This window comes from Sceloporus occidentalis, unplaced genomic scaffold (assembly GCF_023333645.1).
Source record: "Sceloporus occidentalis isolate IW3139 unplaced genomic scaffold, rSceOcc1.0.p SCAF_1, whole genome shotgun sequence".
In the NCBI taxonomy this organism is placed as follows: Eukaryota; Metazoa; Chordata; class Lepidosauria; order Squamata; family Phrynosomatidae; genus Sceloporus; species Sceloporus occidentalis.
In genome coordinates this window covers 117,010,328-117,032,953 of record NW_028316981.1, presented here as the reverse complement: position 1 = coordinate 117,032,953, position 22,626 = coordinate 117,010,328, and the positions used below count along the sequence as shown (strand labels likewise).

Here is a 22,626-nt window from a genome sequence, read left to right as displayed (position 1 = left end):
CTGAATGAAAGGTTTTCTTACCCTCTAATTTGAGTGTCACAGTATTTGTATTCTGCATTGGTTTCCATCACTATGAACAAATGCTGCACTACAAAGTGTGAAAGATTATGTCCTAGGCTAATTAGAGCTGTGTAGGGTTGTTGTCATTCTGTTAAGTTTTACTTCTGTTTGTGTCAATCTAGAAAACATATTCATAATAACCCCTCCCCCAAAACGACTCAGTGAGAGATGTGGACCAACTTCATAGATTTTGCTAATTTCCGAAGAATCAATTTACAGTATTGTGATACATGAAATATCTGTACTTTCAGCCTGGACATAGAGTTGGTACAAGCTTGCCATTTAAATTGCTAATAACAATTACTTCATGTTCCAAGAGCAAAGAGAGATCTTTTCAGTGGTGAATTGCATTGCTATAATTACTCATCTAATATTGTAAAACAATACATTTGATTGACTAGTAGAACACAACTAATCGATGTTCAAGACAAGGTTGATATTGACAGTGAACTCTGTCCACATCAAGAACAATCTCCTTCTACCTCCTCCTTTCCAAAACAACAAAGGCTTCATATCAACCTCCTCAAAACTGCTCTTCCTACAATCAGAAATCCAGACAGAGCTCCTTTCGTAAGAAACCTCAGGGTAAAGCAGAATTCTATCTTTGACAACTTCGGTTCCACTCGCCACTTTCTTGACAGGTTTCAATGGTTCCACTCCGCATGGACTGCCAACATCTCCAACTCTTGCATGTTCAAGAGTTGAATGATATAGAGATCAAATCTCTAACTCCCACTGGTTCCATTCGTCTTTCCACTTCATCACAAGCAGTTTTGAAATCTGCAACCTATTATCAAAAGGGGCCATACAAATGGTTCCCTCTCATCTTGCTCATCTCGGGTTCTATTCCCACTACTTCCTTGTGGACAAAAAACATGCGAGTTTCTACTCAATCTTAGCCCTCAGGGGCCTCAATTGTCACATATGCCCAAAGCAATTTCAGATGACATCTCTTCACAACATCCTAGCTCTGACTGGCTTACCACCTTTCACCTGAAGGATGCTTACTTTCATATTTCAATCCATCCATCCTGCCAAAGGTACCTCTCCTTCATATTGGACTCAGTCCCTTTTCAGTTCACAGGCCTTCCATTCGGACTCTGCACAGCCCCATGAGTCTTCACAAAATGAATGTCGTTCATGGCAGCATTTCTCTGGCATCAGGGAGCCATCCTTTTCCAATACATAGACAACTAGCTGATGGTTGCCCACTCCAGGTCACAACTCTGTCACAATATCCACATCTGCCTTGACCTCCTCCGTTCACTCGGAATCATTCTCAATCTTGACAAATCTGTCTCACTCCATCCCAATCCATCACCCTCATTGGAGCTCTCATAGACTCCACAACTCAAACTGCCTATCTCCCCATCCTCAAAGCTCAAAAGATCTCTCAACTGGCTTCTTGTTCTTGAAGGTCCAGATGACTCCAAGCCAGGACCATACAAACCTAGCTAGGATACATGGCATTGACGACAGCGGTAACGCTGCATGTCAGACTTTGCAGGCGTTCCTACGGTCCTGGTTCCTTCATTTCTTTTATCACGCCGCCTATCCTGCAACAAAATTCCTCACGGTACCAGGCTTGGTATGTCAATCCCTAGACTGGTGGTGCTTATTAAACAACCCTTACAAGGGTATGCCCTTCTTACTTCTGACCTTGCCTCTCCTTGACAACATGCGCTTCCCTCCAAGGCTGGGGTGATCATATAAATGGAATATTGACCCAAGGACTTTGGTCAACCCAGAAATTTAGGCTCCACATCGACATTCTAGAGATGCTGGTGGTCATCAGCTCTCTCAAAACATTTGAGAATATTGTCAAGAACCATCCTATTCTTATTGCCTCTGACAACATGACAGTGGTTTACTACATAAACAAACAAGGTGCAACAAGGTCTTTTCCACATCTCAGACTTGCTTGCCACCTCTGGAGCTGGTTTATCAAGTGAGAAGTCCTCCCAACCTCAATCCACTTCCTGGGCACATCCAACTGGGGATTTCCAGACATAGATCTCTTCGCCTCTCCTCTGAATCGTCAGTGTGACCTCTTCTGCTCCAAGCTCCCTTTGGGAAAAAGGAACCTAAGAGATGCCTTCCTCTTGAACTGAAATGGCCCTTTGCTCTATATCTTTCCTCCATTCCCTCTGATAACAAAGGTCATTGCGAAACTACATTGAGACAAGGCTTGTTGCATCCTTGATCTGCTTGTATAACTACAAATGGAAGACCTTCTCTACCTTCTTACAACAGAGATCCCTTCCCCAACATACGACTTCAATGTCTAATCTTTTGGGGGGGGGGTTTCTCATTGGCTGACAAAGGACTTTAACTTTTTTCAGTTAATTGCTACCCTTCAACCTTAGCCTGCTGTGACGCATTAAACAACCACTTCACAGATAAAATTATTAAATAAGAGCCGACTTGGGCTCTGGCATTGCTGCGGAAGTGACAGGAGAGGTGTCCAGCAACTCCATGATCAATATTATAATGGATCAATTTGAGTTTGTGAGTACCAATGATGTGGACAAGCTTCTTGGGAGTATGAAAAAGACTACATGCTCTCTCAATCCTTGCCCCTCATGGCTGGCCATCCAGTGAAGAGAAACAACTAAGACGCTTCTAAGTTGCATAATTAATGTATCTTTCAGGGAGGGCAATTTTCCACCTACCTTAAAAGAGGCAGTAGTAAAACCATATTTGAAAAAGCTTTCCCTAGACCCCCTGGACAAAAACAACTACAGGCCAGTCTCTCTTTTACCATTCCTGAGCAAAGTGATCGAGAGGGCTGTAGCCATTCAACTTCAAGCACTCTTGGAGGAAACGGATAATCTAGATCCATTTCAAACTGGCTTTAGGACAGGATATGGAGTTGAGACTGCTATGGTCACCTTAGTCGAAGATCTCCGTCTGGACATTGACAGGGGAAATGTGGCCTTGTTGGTGCTCTTGGACCTCTCAGCAGCCTTTGATACCATCAACCAAGACCAACAACAAGGTCACACTTCTGGAATGCTTGGGAGAGTTGGGAATTGGGGGCACTGCACTGCAGTGGTTCCATTCCTGTCTCTCAGGCAGATTTCAGATGGTGATGCTGGGAGACAGTTGCTCTTCTAAAAGGGAGTTAAAATTTGGTGTCCCGCAGGGCACCATTCTTTATCCTATGCTATTTAATATTTACATGAAGCTGCTGGGTGAGACCATCTGGAGACATGGGGCGGGGTGTTATCAATATGCAGATATGTTTCTCCATGTCTCGGTCTGCTGCAGTGACTAAAGATGGCATCGTTCCTCTGAATGAATGTCTTAAGGTGGAAATGGACTGGATGAGGAAAAACAGACTCAAATTGAAACCTGACAAGACGGAGATACTCAGCATAGAGACCCCTAATCTGAGGATGGAGATATATCAACCAGTTTTGGATGGAGTCAAACGTCCCCTGAAGGACTGGTGCTCCTGGATTCATCACTCCAGTTGCCAGCACAAATAGATGCGACGTCCAGAAGCACTTGCTATCAGCTTCGGCTGATACGCCAGCTGCAACCCTTCCTGGAGCAAGGGGACCATTTTCCAACAGGCCACATGGTTCCTATGTACAACTTGCACTGAAAATTTAGAGCAGTGATGGCGAACATATGCCACGCGTGCTGGAAGTGGCACTTTGCACCATTTCCTCAGGCATGGGGCGAGGGAGAAGGCGGAAGAGGCACGCACGTGCCCGTTCCTCCCCCTCCCTGCCTTTTCCTGGCCTCCAGCTGTCTCTCGGAGACAGCTGAAAGCCAGAAAAGGGCGCTGTGACGAACTGACTTACAAACCAGCCAATCAGAAGTCAGAGATCCACTAGCCAATCAGGTGCTGACTGAGGAGTTTGAACATTCCGCTTGGCAGTTGGGTTGTTAGGGTTTGGAATCCTGAAGGATGAAGCTGGAGTTCAGTGGGTGAAGATAGTTAGTGTTAGGTCCAGAGAGGGACAGTATTAGTTCTGGAGAGTCTAGAGAGGAGAGACTCAGTGTAGCCAGACTCAGAAAGAGGGGTTTGGGCTACATAATTTCTTGAGTGATAGTATAGCCTGTGCAGCTGAGTTATTATTAGAAAGTTAAAACTAGACTTATATATGTGTAACAAAAGAAGACTTAGTAACAACTGCATGTCAAAGTTACCTTTGCCTATTCTTTGTTAAAATAAACTTTTATTATTGTTTAACTATCCACTTGGCCTGTGATTTAACATCCATCCACGCTACTGACCTTTGGAAACCCACAGGGGTGTTGGGTCACAAAGAAAGGAAAGAATTGTGAGGTGGTGGGGAAAAGTTACAGGTGCTCCGGAGAAGGAGCCAGAGGAGCGCACCTCTGGCTCCTCCTCACAGCCTTCTCTCGGCCTCCAGCAGCCTCTTCAAGAGAGCTAGAGGCCAGGAAAAGGGCAGGGAGAGGAGGAGAGACCGGCGCCTGCCAGTTGCTCCTCCTCAGGGAGCTTTACTAGCCTCCAACTGTCTCTGGAGAGACAGCTGGAAGCAGGGAAAGGTCCGTGGGGAGGGAAGCAGGGGGGCTGCTTCCTCCCCATGTACCCTTCCTGCCCTCCAAGTGTCCCAAACGGGGCACTTGCAAGGCAGGGAAAGATCCGTGGGGAGGGAGGCAGGGGGGCTGCCCAGCTCCCTTCCTCCCCACTTACCCTTCCTGCCCTCCAAGTGTCCCAAACAAGGCACTTGGAGGGCAGGGAAAGGTCTGTGGAGAGGAGGGGAGGGGGGCCTGCCCATTCCTCTTCTTCCCCTTTTGCTTTTCCTCACCCCCAAAGGGCTCCAGAGAGCCCTTTGGGGCAAAGAAAGGTCCAGGAAGAGGAGGACTGGGGCTGTACCCATGGCTCCGTCCCCTCATGGGCCTTTGCTGACCCCTAGCTGTCTCTCAGAGACAGCTGGGAGCCGGGGGAAAAGGCAGGGGAGAAGCCCTGCCCAGAGGGTGGAAGCTCTGCCCATGGAGGGTAGAAGCTACACCCCCTGGGGCAGAAGTCCTGCCCCAGCACGCAGCCCCATCCTGAGGGGGCACAAGCCACACCCCCTGGCACACGAACCTAAAAAGGTTCATCATCACTGATTTAGATGTAGGAAATCATGGGCTGTGCAGCGACAGCAAACCCTGTGTGTACTGAAAAGTAATGTCCATGTATAGAACACACAAACACATCCTTTTGGTAGAGGGAATTGCTTCATGTTTGTTTCATCCATAGTGAATGGCCAACAAGGGAATTAGTTTCTTTTGCAAGCAGAAAAGCACCTAAATAATGTTGGTTCTAGGAGCTGACTAGTACAAGGTGTGGGAGGTCATTCTCTTGAGTCACAATTTTATAACAGGATTTATGAAAACACTGATCAAGCCAAAGAAAATAACTTCTTTTCAGGCTGTCACCCCACTAAAGAGGCCACCTAACTTCCTTTTGACTAGCAACAATTGATTGGGGGGCATCTTTCTTCCCAAACATGTAATCCAGAGTGAACAACTTGTTGCTGTCTTGGTCTTGTTGGTCTGAAACTCCCATCAAACGTAGCCAGCATAGCCAAGGGTGAAGGATGCTGGGAGTTGCAACTGGGAACAAGTAGTCCACTTCTGAAGTATTCTGTAGCTAGACATAACTTTGGACAACTTGCTGTTGGCTAGCTTAATGCAACACTCAGTTTAATTCCTGCTATCTCTCATAGAAGAAGTGATCTTGGCAGAAGATGACATAGAAGGAGAACCTCGTCACCCCTTTGATGGTAAGCCATCATCTTCTGCAAAGCATATGATGTGAGAGGGTACATAAGGCAGCAAGTTCATAATCCTGTTGGTTGGTCTGGGCTACATTCATTAAAATTGTGTAAGGATGTGGTCAGGGCTTAGCGGGTGTGTATGCAAAAGGAAGGTATGCTTTGCCAATAATAATTCCACTCACTCAATGAAATTTTCCTTTAGTCCACAAATTTTTAGCATTGCAATAAGTGAAACTTTGGTTCAGCATTTAGAGATATGGTTTAGATATCCAAAGGACAGAAGCAGGCAAAGTTACCAAGGGAAAGCAAAAAGAGCAAATAGAAAAGTTCTGGATGTGTATAATTTTTCAGTATCCCACTCCCTGCAATGCTAGAAATTTGGGGACTGAAAGAAGATTTAAGTGGGACAGAATTCTTATTTGGGGAACAATGTCCTCATCTCATCCACCAATAGCTGAACGCTGGATAGAGAAGTTCTACAGATACCATGAACTGCCAAAAAGACAAATAAGTGGATCAGAGAGCAAAGCAAGCCTGAATTCTTGTCAAGAATTCAAAGTCAGAATGACTAAATGGAGGCTGTTGTACATGGACATATATTGAGGCAACATGATGCATCCACAAAGATGATAATGCCTGATAAATTAGAAGCCAGGAAGAAGACAGGAAGACCACATTACAGGTCAAGGTAGCCATAACTCTGACTTTGCAGGACCTGAATAAGGCTGCTGATGACCAAGGCTTGTTGAGATCTCTCACTCATAGGGTCACCAAGCTGGCTTGATGGCAAGTAAAATCAAGGAATTTGGAGGTTCCAGTTTAAGAGGTAGGAATGCAACTGTGGGGGTTAAATGTGCCATGGTCAAAAATCCTGGCTCATCCCAGCAGCATCCCAGCAAAAATCCTGGCTCATCTGTGACAGGAAGTACAGAATTGTGAAGTCAGTTGTTGTTTATGTAAGAATGGTCAATCAGTTAGATAATATGTTGGACATAAGAGACCAAGTTCAAATCAAAGTTGGGCCAAAGGAGTCAAAAAAGATGTTACATGAAAATGTTTTTATTTATCTGTTTATTCTGAAAGTGGTTTTCGTTATTCAGGAAGAGGCTCTTAAGAGAGGGAAAGTGGCCTTGGGGCATTAGCTCTTTCCCTACCTACCATTCCAAGTCACACACAACTCTTTTCAACCTGCAGGTTTTGAATGTATAATTATCCTCACTAAGGCTGCCTCCAGACAAGTAACAAACCTCTGGAAATGCCAGGTTTAATGTGCAAACCAATTTTATCTCTGTTATCAAGACGATGTTTTTCTTGTTTTGATATCCAGTGAACTTTTGGTATTACCCATAACACCAGATTTTGCCTTCGTCATCCCCAGGAGGCTCACTCGACCTCCTTGCCCCTTTCTCTTCCTGATCACATGCCTGCGTCCCCCTGCCTCTTTTGTGCATGGAGCTGAGGTGTATATGATGGTGCAGCTAAGAGAAGGAACCAGAGGGTGGCTGGGGGAAGTTCCAGGGAGACCATGAGGAATGCTCAGGGATGGATCATCTCCCATCTCTCCTATGTCAGACACCACCACTGTGGTACCCATGGGGCATGCTTGCCCTCCCTGCATCTTTCTCCCACAACCAAAGCACATGTGGAGCCACTGGGCACAGTGGGGGGGAGGAGCCCAGTTTTTATTTCTCTCTTTGTTGTGTTTAATGTCTGTAAATAAAGAAATGTTTTTAGTTTTATACATTGTTGCTGTCTGAAAATGGTGTCTGTATGAGTGGGTGGATTCAAACAAGGTGTCTGTGGTACCTGAATATAGAAGGATAGCGTCCATTGAGGACAGAAATTGCAAAAATCCTCACAGGAACCTTGAGAGCATTTATATGGTTCCCACAGTTGGCATCCCACAAAGGGGACAGAAGGAAGTCCTTACATTGTAGCAGGGATGGGAATCAAAGAAAGCCCTCACTCTTGGTAATTGCAGTAAGCACTCTAGAAGTCTTTACATTTGTTGGGTTAAGAAGCAAGAATGCCACAGTTGGACACAATGGTGGGATTTCCAGAAGGGAACCCTCACAATTGGTGGCAAGGAAGGATTTCTAGAGAGCAAACCCCCATATTTGGTGGCATAAGAGTTGCCTAGAGCCTCTCCTTAGTTTGCCTTCTCTTTAAATGCCCCATTCCTAAAGTTGCTTTTCCATAAACAAAGATCCATCAAGGTATTTTGAAAAATGTCTGCATGTAATATGTAAATGAATGGCCCTCATTAAGAGACTTTAGACCTGTCACTGAAACTGAACTGGATACTGCAAGAGTTTCTACCTACTTTGCGTTCTCTTTCTCCCAGCTAAGTGAATGAGGAAAGCATAGTTGTCGCAGAGATTCTACTTTATGATAATCAACATGCTCAGAGCTTGGGAAAACCATTATCGGATGTTATCTCCTACAATACCACAGCCAACATGGCCACTGACCATACTGGCAAGGGCATTCTGGGAGTTGTTGTCCAAAAAATAACATTTCCAAGTTCTGAACATGCTAGAGCAAATCTTTTTTGATATACTGAATCTGACTAAGAGGCTTAAAGAATAATGTGTTTCTGTTGCCATGTTCCTATTGTTGGAGCTCTTCGGAGGGCCACAATTAAGAAGAGCAAGACAGACCTGCTGAACCCTGATGAAGCAGATGACCCGCTGGCTGACATCTCCTCAGTGGGTATGTAAATTAAGTATTGGGGCAAGTGCATGATGTTCAGCTTCTTCACACCCACCTTTAGACCCAACCTGCAATGAGGAATCTGGTTCTTAATTGTCTACCACATCTCTGTTTCAGTGCTCAGAAAATTTAACTTTTTTTGAACACTCAGAATCTCTCAGCCATCTTAACCTTATACTAGGTAGTGGATTCTGAAAGGTGTAATCCAAAAATAACTTTGACAAATTATTTGGGTTGTGTGAGTGCTTTTTCGTGTAGCCCACCTTAAGTCAAGATAGGACCAAATAGTAGCTCCCAACCCACTAAGTCAAGACCAGTGTGTTAGCAGACAGCAGCATATGTGTAACTGGAGATATTCAGGAGCCACTCTTTTATTGAATACCTTGTTTCCAATAGTGTTATTTATAATAGAAAACAATTTCTGGACTCACTGACATTCTAAGTTGCAAATGGAGAGAACAGTTACCAGTGTTGGACAAATAATTCCAGAGTATTTTGTCAACACTGTGTATCCACCCAGAAGCACATTTTGTGGCATCTCTGGGACTTGTGGTTGGAGAATGGCAAATGGTAAAATATCAGGAATTGAATGATAGGTCACCATATTGGAGGGAGGGAGTTGTACATGATTTAGTTGAATCCTGCTACTATTAGAGGGAGCATACAAGTGAAGGGAAGCATTTATGTTCATATCTAATAGGACTTCTTCAATGTGATTAGTACCAAACATTTTGTGACCTGCAAAGAAGGAGTTTGTGCCAGTCTTCTCCAGGACTGCTGCAGCTAATGATGCAGTATCCTGTGAAAATTGATAAACCTTTGGCTTTCCTTAGGGCTCCTCATGCACAGAACTCCTTCTGCATAGGCTGTTTCTACCTACAGAAGGTCAAAATGAGATCTAATTAGCAATGAAATTATTTCATACTTCCCGAATGCAAGATTTGGGCCGTTGCTATGGTGCCTCAGGTATGGCTATTGTTAAAGATACTAGCTTGGAATGCACTGTATAGTTAAAGGCCTCCTGGCTTCTAACATTTATCTCTCCTTGGCAGGTTCACCCTTTGCTCGAGCCAGCATCAAAAGTGCCAAGCTGGAAAACGCCACTTTCTTTCACAAAAAAGAGCGGAGGTTGCGTTTCTACATCCGTCGAATTGTCAAAACTCAGGCCTTTTACTGGACAGTCCTCAGTCTGGTAGCTCTCAACACTTTGTGTGTTGCTATAGTACACTACAACCAGCCAGATTGGCTATCTGACTTCCTCTGTGAGTATCAGAGTTCCTGCATTTTTATTGACAGTCATCTGGGAAGGAAAAGAGTGAGACTTATGCAATCAGTTGGTTCTTCTTCAGGGAATCTGATTCCATTTTTATCAAAGCAATCCCATTTCCCTATGTTTGACCCTAAAGTTTTATAGATGGCATAGCCAGTTAGAAGATGCTGATCAAGATTTTTTTCTTTACACAAGTTTATGAGATTAATTAAACTCTCACTTAAATGTTGGCATCTGAAACAACCAAAAATCCCTAGATAAGGATTGTTGGGTTATTTAAAAAGTGTAGAACTGAAATAAATTTTCATGTGTCTTCAGAAGGCATTGTTTAATTATCTGTAATAAGCTTTTATAACCCCTTTGTCTCATATATTGGCACTTAGCATCCTTTGTTTTTCTCTCTCTCAGATTTTATGCTAGGGGCTTTAGGCCCTGTGCTGTTTTAGACCCAGGAGAGCCACTTCTTTTTTCCAGTCGGGAAGTAAACTGGAAGTCAACTTGCCATTTACTTCCTGATTCTCTTTCACACTAAACAATTGTAGCACTTTGATACCACATTTGGAATTGTATGTTCTTCATCATTGTCTTTGTGCCTCACACAAATAGGTTTTCATGCCTCCCTAACTTTCTGCATAACTTTCAGAAAGTTCTAGAGCTGAATAGCCTTGGTGGGAAACCCCACCCCCTTCCCACGCTGTGTATGCTCCAGCCCCCCAGGCTTCTGTCCTTATTTCCTGCTGCTCAGTCTCTTTCTGCTGAGTAGTTCCCTCCTCACAGTACTTTGCATGCAAGATCCAACCATATTCTTCTTGGTGTCATCGTTGGTGGCCTGCCTATCTTCATTCTCCATTCCATCATGAGTGGGCCTGTAATGGCTCTCGTTTATCATATAGCAATTAATGGTCCTATGAGGAGTCACCAGACACCTTGGTATCATATTATGATTGATACCAGAGAGACTTTCATTGGCATGACTATCCTACATCTTAACAGTTATACTCACCCTCTCATAGCGATTGATAACATCATCCCCAAAACTTACTGCTGCTCCAAAAAGACCATCTTCAGCAGCTCCACATTTGCACATTGCTTCTTTTCACAGCACTGGTTTGATTACTGCCACTATATAATCAACACCACTTCCTACTGTGTTACCTATTACAGCTGCTCAGACAATTGCTTCCTGTGCTCTTGTCCTTTTCTCCACATTAGTCAACCTTCTGCACTGATACCATCTCTTCTGGTCCAGTTTGCTCAAACTGATAATCAACATTGGGTAGTCACCTCTGATGAAGATTATGAGTCAGCATCTTCCTCACCCACATTGCCTTCTACTCCATTAGTCTCTTCATTTAATGCAGAGGTCACTGACTTAGCTACACTGTCTCCTCCTAAGGATCTGTAGAATTGGTAGTATGCACGGATATGTCATTGGGTTAGAATATCACTTCCCCACCAGCTCAAGTCCCTGATCCTGTTTTAGAGCATGTAGATATGCAGAACTCTACACCAGTAGCTTCCACTTTCATCAGTATTACAAAAGGTGATTAAACAGACTTGGCTTGAACCTGCTTTTTTGCCTTTTGCTCCTGCTGTCTAGAACATCTGTACAGGATCCGAAAGGAAGATAGGGCCTTCTTATTTACACACCCTTTGCCTAATTCTCCTGTTGTGGAGGCCTCACAAATGAAAGGCAATAAGAAAGTCCATACCACCCCAGCAGACAATAAAGTGAAGACTGGATATCTTTGGTTGCCAAATTTATTCATCTTCTGTTTGGTTCTTTGAGTTTCAAACTTTAAAGCACGTATGTCAATTTATCTGAGACTAAATGCTAGCACTCATCCCACAGTTACCTGATGGCAAGAAGAGTGTTGCAATCTTCCCACAACAGGAGGCCCATCATCTTGTGGCACAACAGCCACAGTCAGCCAGGCATGCCCCTAATTGTGCTGCAAAGGTGATGTCAGATGCTATTGCCTTGCAGAGATACACTTCGCTACACTTAGTGTAGCTGAAGACTTCAGAAGACAAATTGAGGACCTCCCATCTGATGGTGAAAGATTGTTCAATTCCAAGACATACAAAGCCATGCATCACTTTATAAAAGCCATGTTGACTGCTATGAAAATGGTCTTTGGTGTCCAACATTAACAACAAAGACGGTACCATTCTTATTGAAGACACAATCTTCCTCATGATTCCTGTGTTCAAAGTCCCCTTACAGATCTTCCTGTAGTTCTTCACATTCCTCTGTTTCACAGCAGAAGTGTTAGTGCCACCTAGTTCAGTATCAGCAGTCTGGCTCTAAACAATCTTCTACTTCAACCAAGTATTGACTTGGATTTTCTTTCCAGGAATCCACTGCAGCTTCTCTTTTCTCTCCAAGGCCCATTACTATCACAGTCCCCCAGGCTTCACTGCTATTTCACCATCTGATGGAACATTACCAGCAACACTTGGATGTTGACTTTCAGTCACTTGGGGTACTCCATAGAGTTTGCTTCTTGCCCTCCCATCAGCATCTTCCATTCTCCCTCCCCCTCCCCCAGAATTCTGCAAAATGAGATCACTACAGTCCTAGCAAGGGATGCAATAAGATGTCTACCAGCTCACTGCAAACACACAAGTTATTTCTCCCACTACAGTATTTTGGGACTGTAGTGGGAGTTATTTCTCCCACTACAGTCCCAAAAAGAGATGGAGACTTGTGTCCCATTCTATATCTTTGGGGAGTCAATCAGTATACCAAACTGAGGAAGTTTCAAGATGGTAACCCTTCAGTCCATCATCCTTCATCGAGGGAACTGGTTTGTATCAGTCAAGTTGAAAGGTATCTGTTTTCACATCAGAATAAGATAATAAGATTATCAGAAATTCCTCAGATTTTCCATAGACAAAGGCCGTTACCAATACAAGTTCTTCCTTTTGGTCTCTCCACTGCACCAAGCATCTTCACAAAGTGTATGGCTGTCATGATTTCCTTCCTCAGAACTCAAGGGATTCAGATTTTTCCCTGTTTGGATGATTGGATGCTGTTTGCCTCTTTCCAGACAAGTTGTAAAACAACATAACATTGCACACTGTCACTTCTACCTGATCTGTGTCTACAAGTAAATATTAAAAAGGCTGTCCTAGAGCTTTCAATACAGATACTGTTCACAGATGCTGTTCTGAACTCCATCTGCAAAAAAGCTTTCTTAGCAATAGACAGTGCTCTTACCTTGAAACAACACATGCTTCAGGTCCTTTCCACTTACTGATGTTCTATATTAATGGTACAGCATTATCTCAGGTTAGATTGAGGTTTTAGCCTCTGTAGTCTCTGTAAATGGTTCTGGAGTCACTTCAGTTTGACTGTCAGGATCAAAAGTTTAGGATTCCCCAACACATCTGCAGATCTCTTATTTAGTAGGCATGTCTATCCAATCTTCTTTCAAGAATGCCATTCTGGTTTCCCAGTCCTTCCTTCATGCTTACTATTGAAGTGTCTCTTTCTGACTAGGGAGCCCATTACAAAGATCTTACAATCCAAAACCATTGTTCACCCAAAGAAACAGATCTTCAGATCAGTGCACTGAAACTTCTTGTAGTCATCAAAGCATTCTGCCATTTGGGCTTCACCTCTCAGTAAGGTGGTGCAGGTTATGTCCAGCACCACCACAAAACAAACAAGGTGATACCCATCTCACTCTTCTCAACTTCACAGTGCATCTATGGAATTGGTGTGCAGCTTGAGGTATTCATCTAGTGGCATTCATCTAGTAGCTCCAACATGGTTGGAGTGGAAAATGTGGTTGTGAATGCTCTCTGTCAATCCACTGTGATTCACTAAAACTGGACTCTTTCTGATAGCCCTTTCTGCTTCATCACAGGCAAATGGGGGATAATCATTTTTGCCACTCAGAACAACAAAAAGTGGCCAACGTATTGTTCAAGGGCAAGAACTCTCTTGGTGATCCCTTCACAAGGACTTGGACAGGCAGCTACTATTACCTCTTTCCACAGGTTCCTTTACTTCAGAAGGCAGTAGTGAAGTTGAACACAGGTCTACTGCAATAGGGGTAGCCCCATTTTGGCCCTGCCAACCTTGGTTCTTCTTCAACTCTTAAGAGGTTGCTTCATGCACCTCTGGCTTTTGGCAGATCTCCTATCACAATCCTAGGACAGAGTTCATTACCCAGACACTGACACTCTTCATCTGACATCTTTGAAGGTACTTGGATCCCCACAGCTATCTGTGTTTTTCTAGTCATCCAGGAAACCTTCTGCTGTTAAAGCTTATCAATATAAGTGGTGCTGCTTCAGTACCTTTGCAGAGGATAAATCTATTTCCATCTAATGTTTTTACACTCTTTCACTTGCTATTGCACTTTCGAAAATAAGACTTTTCATTTTCTTCCTTGAAAGTTTATGTTTATGAGTGTTGCCAACCAACCTATTGGTTCTTTGTTGTTCAGAGGTTTCTTAAAGGACTGGCATACTTATACAATCAGTCCTCCTTATCCACGGATTTTTTTTATCCACAGGTTCAAGCATCCACGGCCTGAAAATATTTTTTAAAAGTATAAATTCTAAATAGTAAATCTTGAATTTATATTTTATATAAGGGACACCATATTACTATGCCATTGTATTTAATGGGACTTGAGCATCCATAGATTTTGTTATCCACGTGTATGTGTGTGTGTCCTGGAAATAACAAGGACCCACTGTATCCTCTTGTCACCCTCTAACGGCTCCATGGTCCTTGTCATTAGTTCTCTGTCAGATGATGAAAAAGCCATTTGAACCTCTAGTTTCAGTGGTTGAGTGTCTTCTCATCCTGAAGGTGGTTTTCCTTGTGGCCATCACTTCTTCCCACAGAGCTAGCTGGTGAACTTACTTGCCTTCTGATGAGCCATTTATTTGTGTCCACAGAGACAAAGTGATTCCCTGACATTACTTTCCTGCTTAAAGTGGTTTTGCAGTTTCATATCAACCAAGAGATAGTCTTACCAGTGCTTTTCCTAAATCAGTCTTCAAGCTTTGAGAGAGCTCTTCACACTTTAGATGTTTGTTGAGCTCCTGTCTTTTACATCCAGCGGATGTTCATTTTCAGCAGTCCACTTTATTTTTATGTGTATTATATGTGTGGTCCCAAGAAGGATAACGATTCCTCTTGTAAGATGGTCTCTAAGAACAGGCAATTTACTGTACCTAGCTTACTTGCCTGCTTAAAAAACCTTTGCCAGCTGGCATCAGGACACATCAAGCTAAAGCAGTTTCTGCCTTCACAGTTCGCGTCAGGGATGCTTCTTTATGAGAACTCTGCAAGGTGGCTACATGGTCTTAACCTTCAACAATTATAAGATATTGCTACTAAGACTCTTGAGCAGAGGTGATGCTGACTTTGGTCATGCTGTGTTAAGTCTCTATTTTTGTGACTTGCCCACCCCCTTTGGTAAGCTTTGCAATCACCCATTGGTGTGAGGGACAAAGACCACAATGAAGAAGTCCAGGTTGCTTATTTGTAACTGTGGTACTTTAAGTGGTTGTGTGTGCCCTCACACAACCTACCCAACCTCCCCTCTTTTCAGTTCCCAGCCTTTTTGTCTTCAAGTAGATTCAAAACTGAGGGGAGAGTAGGCTCATGGGCTGGAATGTGTGTAGTGTGGGAATGAGGTGAGATTTCCTGCCAAGGCTCATCAACTTTAAAAGCTTCTAAATGGTGGTGTCGCTGTGCAGAGGGCACAAATGACTTCACAAAGAACCACAATGATAGGTGAGCAATCTGTTCATTTGTGGTTTCATGAGATATTTAAAACTTTCTGCCAGAAAACTCAAGTGTCTCAACAAACTATAAATCCCAGAATTCCATAGGATGCAGCCCTAGTAGTAAAAACTGTATAAATGGGCTACAATTGTGTAGTGTCAAAGAGACAATTGTTAAAAAAAGGCCTGCCCTGCAGCTAAAACAGCCTTATGAAGGACATTGCAAAATGGCTTCCCACACCCTGTTATTGATATAGGGGCATGTTAGTTATTTTTTTTTCCTATTTTTTAAAATGGGAATGGCAACAGAACTTGTTCCTCCCTGTATTAGTTTTCTATGAAATTGTCTCCTTTTAATTGACTCATTTTAAATCTAGAATCTAGATGACAATATAAACAGTTTGCTTTTGCATGCTTTCTGTGTTTTCTTCCAGTGCTTTTACATTTAAAGTTTCTGGCAATTTATTTTATGTATATTTTTTTTGCAAAACAGAAATCCATTGCCTTTAGTGAATTATGGTGCCTTTAGTTAAATGCTTCCTCCTGACATCTTATGCCCCTTTTATTTCTTCCCATTATGAGTAGCTGGAGGATTAGTAATGAATTAGCCATTAATTCGTCAGCCTCTTTTCCCTGCAGGGCCAATGTAATAGTGGTCTAACTGCTGGATTCCTTTCTTTTCTTTTTCTTTTGGTCTGGCAAATGTTGCTATAAAGAAAGGATTTGTTTTGAATGGGGAAAAAAATTAGAGGTTACCTAATTAAGGAGGAGTTCATCACTAATCCTCTTGCCACTTTTAATAGGAAAAAATAAAAAGAGGAAGAAGATGCCACAAGGAAGTATTGAATTAGGGTTGCAAGGGACCACGTTGTATTGAAGGATGATAGAAGTGTATTGATAATTGGAAAGAGAATTGCTAAATAACATACAGTGTTGTAGAGTGTTGTGTGGAACATCTGTTTTAATTTTGCATCCAGTTGAACGTATGCAGCATTAGCAGCATTAAAGAAGAAGAGCTATAAAAGAGATGAAAAAAATATGTCGCATGGAATAAAAAACTATACAAAGATGAACTCCAATTCTAGAGAGTAAGGTGGAAACTGCAATAGGAGAAATTGGGAAGAATAAATCACCAGGAATGGATGATATTCCAATTGAATTATTACAATCCACACAGACAGAAACAACTCTAGTGATAACTAAAATATGCCAACAAATATGGAAAATGTGGCTAACAGACTGGAAACCATCAATATACATCCCCATCCACAAAAAAGGTCCCAAAAGACTGCAGCAATTATAGGACCATAAAATTAATTTCCCATGCAACCAAAATTGTGCTTAAAATTCTGCAGCATAGACTCCAATCATACATGGAGAGAGAATTTCCAGAGGTACAAGTGGGATTTAGGGAAGGAAGAGGCACTAGAGACCATATTGCAAACATACAATGGTTAATGGAGTGCACCATAGAATTCCAAAAGAAAATCAGCATGTGCTTTATAAAATATAGCAAAGCCTTTGATTGCATAGATCACAAAAAGCTATGGAATGTTTTCAAAGACATGGGAGTCACACTACATTTGATAGTCCTGATGAGAAATCTGGACTTAGGACAAGAGGCTACTGTTGGAAGAGAATATGAAGAAACAGAATAGTTCCAGTTGGCAAAGGGTCAGGCAAGGATATATTCTATCACCCGACTTGTTCAACATATACACAACAAGTACCATATGAAGAGCAGGTTTAGACTCAGAAAAGAGGAGTGAAGGTAGGAGGAAGGAACATCAACAATCTAAGATATGCTGATTACACCATACTACTAGCAGAAAACATCACAGACTTGGAAGAATTACTAAGGAAGGTCAAAGGAGAAAGTGCAAAGGCAGGCTTACTGCTGAAGATAAAGAAAATAGAAATAATGACCACGGAGGATCTACATAAATTCAAACTAGATAATGAGGAAATTGAAATAGTTAAATATACCTTGGATCAAACATTGATCAAAAAGGAGACTGAAGTCAAGAAATAAAAAGACTAGGAATGGGAAGGGTGGCCATGAAAGAACTAGACAAGATCCTGAAGTATAAAGATATACAATTGAGCATTAAAGTTAGAATCGCCCAGTCCATTATATTCCCCGTAACCATGTACGGATGTGAGAGCTGGACAGTGAAGAAAGCCAGCAAGAAAGAAAAACTCATTCAAGATGTGGTGTTGGGAGAAGTGCTGAGGGTACCATGGATGGCAAAAAAGACAAGTAAATGGATGCAAGACCAGATCAAGCCTATACTCTTTCTAGAAGCTAAGATGACAAAACTAAGGCTGTCATACTTTGGCCACATCATGGGAAGGCATGACTCATTTAAAAAGACAATAATATTAGGGAAGGTGGAATGTAACCAAAAAAAAGAGGAAAACCACATACCAGATGGCTAGACTCAGGGAGGTCATGGGCCTGAATCTGTAGGACCTATGCAGAGACGTGGAGAATACAGGGTCTTGGAGATGTCTCATTCACAGTGTCTTCATGAGTTGGGGCTGACGCATGGTAGTTAACAACAACAACAAGCACCAACAGTAAAAGTCATCAATGTGGAAGTAACCCATAGTAATTTTCTACTTGTTTCATCACCACTGTTGTTGTAGTTTTGTTATTATTGTTATCATCATCATTATCATCAGATATGGAAGAGTCATGTAAGTCCTGAGTTAGAGTCTGATGGAATACATCCCATTTGCAGGTTTGCCAACTTCCATGAGAAACCCATGGAGATACATAACCTCTGGATTGTTTTATTGCATTTTCTGCCAGGAATGTTACTGTTGAATTGCTGGTGGTGGGTTGTTTTTCTTTGGTTGTTTGATTGCTTGGTTGATTCCTTGATTCTTTGCCTGTGATGAGCTGGGGTAACACCATCTTTTTAATGGGAATGTTTTCCTTCTAGTAGCACTTACAAGTAGTTTAAAAATGTAAATTAACAATCTGTTCACCAAGGGACCCTTACTTGTTTGTGGTAAAAGTTAGCACTTTCTGAAGTCCAGAAGATGTTTTGTACATTGGCTCTAAGAGGCTCTTTCTTTTTGGTAAGGCTGGAAATTCTTGCAGATCAGGTGTGGGTGGCTTTGTGGAAGGAAAGGCAACAATGGAAAATTGCTGAATGGAAAAATATGGTTCTGACATTCATTTCTCCCTATTTCTTTGTCTCTCTGTTCTTTCAGACTATGCAGAATTCATTTTCTTAGGGCTCTTTATGTCCGAAATGTTTATAAAAATGTATGGGCTCGGAACGCGGCCTTACTTTCACTCATCCTTCAACTGCTTCGACTGTGCTGTAAGTATTTTGCAGTACTACAGGGCTCCTGTTGTTGCCTGCCCCAGTATTTCTCAGCTTCATATTCCAAATGCCTCCCTACAACAGAGGCTTGCTAGCATGCAAATGTGTCAATTCTTAATGAGCACCTTTGCTCTGCATGTTGTAACAAAGTATCCCTTACTCTCTGAACAGACACATTGTTTGCCTGGGGTGACTAAATGTACTGTGCTACCGAGAGTCAAACAAATAAGATCCTGGCATTTCATGGCAATGAAGGATTTACTGACACTTCTAGGGTAGTTCTAACCATTTACCTGCTATTTGAACTTCAGATATTTGATTCAAGTAGCAGCAGTATGCTAACTATGTATTGTGCAGTTATGGTGCAGCTACACATTGAACCCAATTGAATGTGATGTAGTGTTTTTTTGGTTGGACTACAACTCTGGAAACCAGTATTCAAATCCCCACTCAGCCATGGAAACCCATTGGGTGACCTTGAGTGAATCACACTCTCACAGGTTCAGAGGAAGTTCAAAGGCAAACACCCTCTAAACAAATATTACAAAGAAAATCCTATCATAAGTTTGTCTTAGGTTCACCATAAGTCTGAAATGAGCTGAAAGCACACAACAACAAGACACTGAACATGTTCACTCACAAGCTGGAAAAAAGGCCTGAGCACCTTTGAAACTGAGAAAAATATGTTTTTAGCATAAGTGTTCATGGATTATAGTTTTCAGATACAGGTAAAGTCCACTTCATTAGACGCAATATCAGATAGAGAAGACCAGATTTTATCTGACGAAATATACTGTAGTCCATGAAAGCTTGTCCTAGAAATGTATTTTTTCCAGCTGGTTTCAAAGTGCTGCTAGATTGCTTTACATCTTTTTATGTGAACAGACTAGCACAGCTATCTCTTTCAAATCAAGCTGGAGCTTCCTCTTCTTTAATTTGGAGTTTCTACACTATCATTACAGTTTACACTTAACTATCCAATATATTACATGATCAAGAAACAAGCCAAAACAAAAAGGATTAAACAAATGACTTGATGTGCCTTGCTTATGCAATTAATATTTAGGCTTGATTCTAAAATTACCTGTGTCAGATCTAGAGCATTCTTATATGGTAGCTCCAGAAATGTTTCCGTTTGCAGCATGTTTATGAGTTGAACTGGGATAACCAGGTGTTTGGGGATCTTTCAGGACATGCTACCATTTAGAATGTCACAGCTTTATTTCTGCCCTTCTTTTCAAATGTTGATCTGGAAGCTACTTGTAACAGGTCAGATTATTTGACCATCTGACTTAGGCTGGCCTTTCCTCTCTGCCTAGTTTCAGGCAGAGTTATTTCACATTATGTGCTATCTGATACTTTCATCTGGAGATGTCACAGTCTGTAGCTGCATCTACACTGCAGAATTAATGCAGTTTGACATCGCTTGAACTGCCATGGTTCAACGCTATGGAATTATGGGGAGCAGTGGAGGCATCCCCAGGAGCAACAGAGAAGCGGAGCCCTTTGAAGACCTTTGAGGCTCCCCACCCGGCCCCAGGAGAAGCAGCGCAACGCAGGAAGGGTGGCCCTTTCCATCTCCCCTGAGCAGCAGAGGAATCCACAGGAGCAACAGAGCAGTGGAGCCCTTTAAAGACCTTTGAGGCTCCCCACCCGGCCCCAGGAGAAGCAATGCAGTGCAGGAGGCACGTGGCAGGTGGCCTATAAAGCCACCGGCCCTTTCCATCTCCCCTGAGCAGCGGAGGCATCCCCAGGAGCAACAGAGCAGCAGAGCCCTTCTAAAATCTTTGTGGCTCTTTACCCGGCTATTGCAACAGCATTAGGCTTTCGAATCAAGGGGTTGCTAGTGCTGCAATCTGGAATGGCAAGGCAACCGGTATAGTGGGGACATTAGGCCCACATACCATTCCTTCCACTGCTTCACTTAGCTTCTAAGGGCAGAAGGTGTTGTTATTCACACCAGTGAGGTGTGAATCTCTTGGGGCTCGGATGAGGTGTGTTCGGATTCATCCCCTCGGGTTCCACAAAAGATCGTGGCGGAACAGTAGGGACAGTTTTGCAAACCACTAAGACCAGCCAGGCAGTGGTTCAGGTAAACCAATTTGGCACTAGTCTTGCCAACGGGTTTTAATTAGTTAAATACAAACAGAAGGTAGCGTTGTTGTTTTTTCTTTTTATAGTCTATTAAGAGACTTCAATCTAAAATTTCTCTATAAGTTTAAATAAGAAAGCATCAACACTTTTATTTGAATTGATTAAATGAAGAAGAGTGGCAAAGGTAATGATTATGTAATTTTTATCATTAATAATTGAATGTATATGGAAAATTAAATGACAAGAAGGAAATACATAAAAATGAACACTAGAAACAGGACAACGACACAAACAGAGACAATGGCCAGCTCTAAAAGCAATACGACAGATTCAACCAGTGTGTCAGAACTCCAAAGAGAATTTCCAATCAATATTCACAGTTCTATAATCACTGCTCAATTTCCTTGTTAATTGCCTTAGGTTTAGTTCTGCCTGGGTTTAGAGTCTGGGAGGGGGTTGGGATCGCTTGTAGGTAGTTAGCTGCTTGGGAATGGAATGCTGCGATAAGCAGGAGACATCTGCAGAGGCCTTCAAGGCCAGACAGCTTGTTTCTCATGCTTAGTGGGGGTGTAGTGCCCACAGGAAAAAGGTGGGGGGGATATGTGCGTTTTAAACTAGGTGCTTGGGATTTTGCTGGTTAGATTCTGCTTAAACGTTTGTCTGGTCACATCTGCCTGTATTTCCAATAAACTTCACTTCTTTTGGAGCAAGTTGCAGTTGTGGATTTCTGGTGGAAGTTGCTGGATCTCACACAGTAGCAGGTTTACTCTTTTATATTTATTGTTTTTATGTACAGCGCTGTGCAAATCTACAGCGCTATATAAATTAAATTCTCCAAGAACTTAGAGAATTTAAGAAAAACTTCAAGAAAGAGATAAGAGAGGAACTTAAAGAGAATAGGACTGAGATACAGCAAGATATGCATAAGGAAATTAGTGTACTAGCAGGGAAAATTGTCAAAATAAATGAAATGGAAGAAGTGAAAGATGAGATGGATGGAATAACCTCTAAAACTAATAACTTAGAAAACAAAATACAGCTCCTAGAAACGCAATTAAAACAGAGCGAACAGACTATACTACTTCAAGAAAATAGATATAGGGAAAAGTGTGTTAAATTAAGAGGAGTTGCCGAAACATTAAATGAAAAGCTTTTTGAGAAAATTATTCCACCTACAGCTACTTTCATAGAAGTAATAGAAGACTACCATATATACTTGTGTATAAGTTGACCTCATGTATAAGTTGAGAGAAGGTTTCAGGGTCAAAATCCTGGATTTTGATATGACCCGTGGATAAGTCGAGGGTAAAACTTAGGGGGCCATAAGGAAGGATGGAAAGGGGGAAATACCACTTCCGTCCCTCCGTCTCCTTCTCTGGACCTCTAGGAAGCAAGTGGATTTAAATAGAGATTTGTTTCCACAGGAAGCAAAGGCTTGCAAACAGACCAGGCAAGTGCTTTTCAATGGGGAGTTTTCCCCCATAGGATGCAAAGGCTTGCAAAGGGACCAGGCAAGTGATTTTAATGGGGAGTTATCCTCATAGGATGCAAAGGGACCAGGCAAGTGCTTTTCAATTGGGAGTTTTCCCCATAGGATGCAAAGGCTTGCAAAGGGACTAGACAAGTGCTTTTCAATGGGGAGTTACCTCATAGG

At 42.3% G+C, this 22,626-nt stretch overlaps 1 protein-coding gene across 8 annotated transcripts in view; it reads left to right on the top strand.

The window, feature by feature from the left end:
• CACNA1A (calcium voltage-gated channel subunit alpha1 A) overlaps window positions 1–22,626 on the top strand; it is a 446,503-nt gene that overhangs the window by 241,455 nt on the left and 182,422 nt on the right. For 6 of the 8 annotated variants that reach the window (XM_089532678.1, XM_089532668.1, XM_089532699.1 and 3 more), the window contains 4 exons: window positions 5,754–5,811; window positions 8,425–8,516; window positions 9,569–9,778; window positions 18,763–18,875. In XM_089532678.1, coding sequence (XP_089388804.1) covers window positions 5,754–5,811; window positions 8,425–8,516; window positions 9,569–9,778; window positions 18,763–18,875 — 473 coding nt within the window. The remainder of the gene's footprint in view (window positions 1–5,753; window positions 5,812–8,424; window positions 8,517–9,568; window positions 9,779–18,762; window positions 18,876–22,626) is intronic. The other 2 variants (XM_089532659.1, XM_089532648.1) reach the window with 1 other exon arrangement.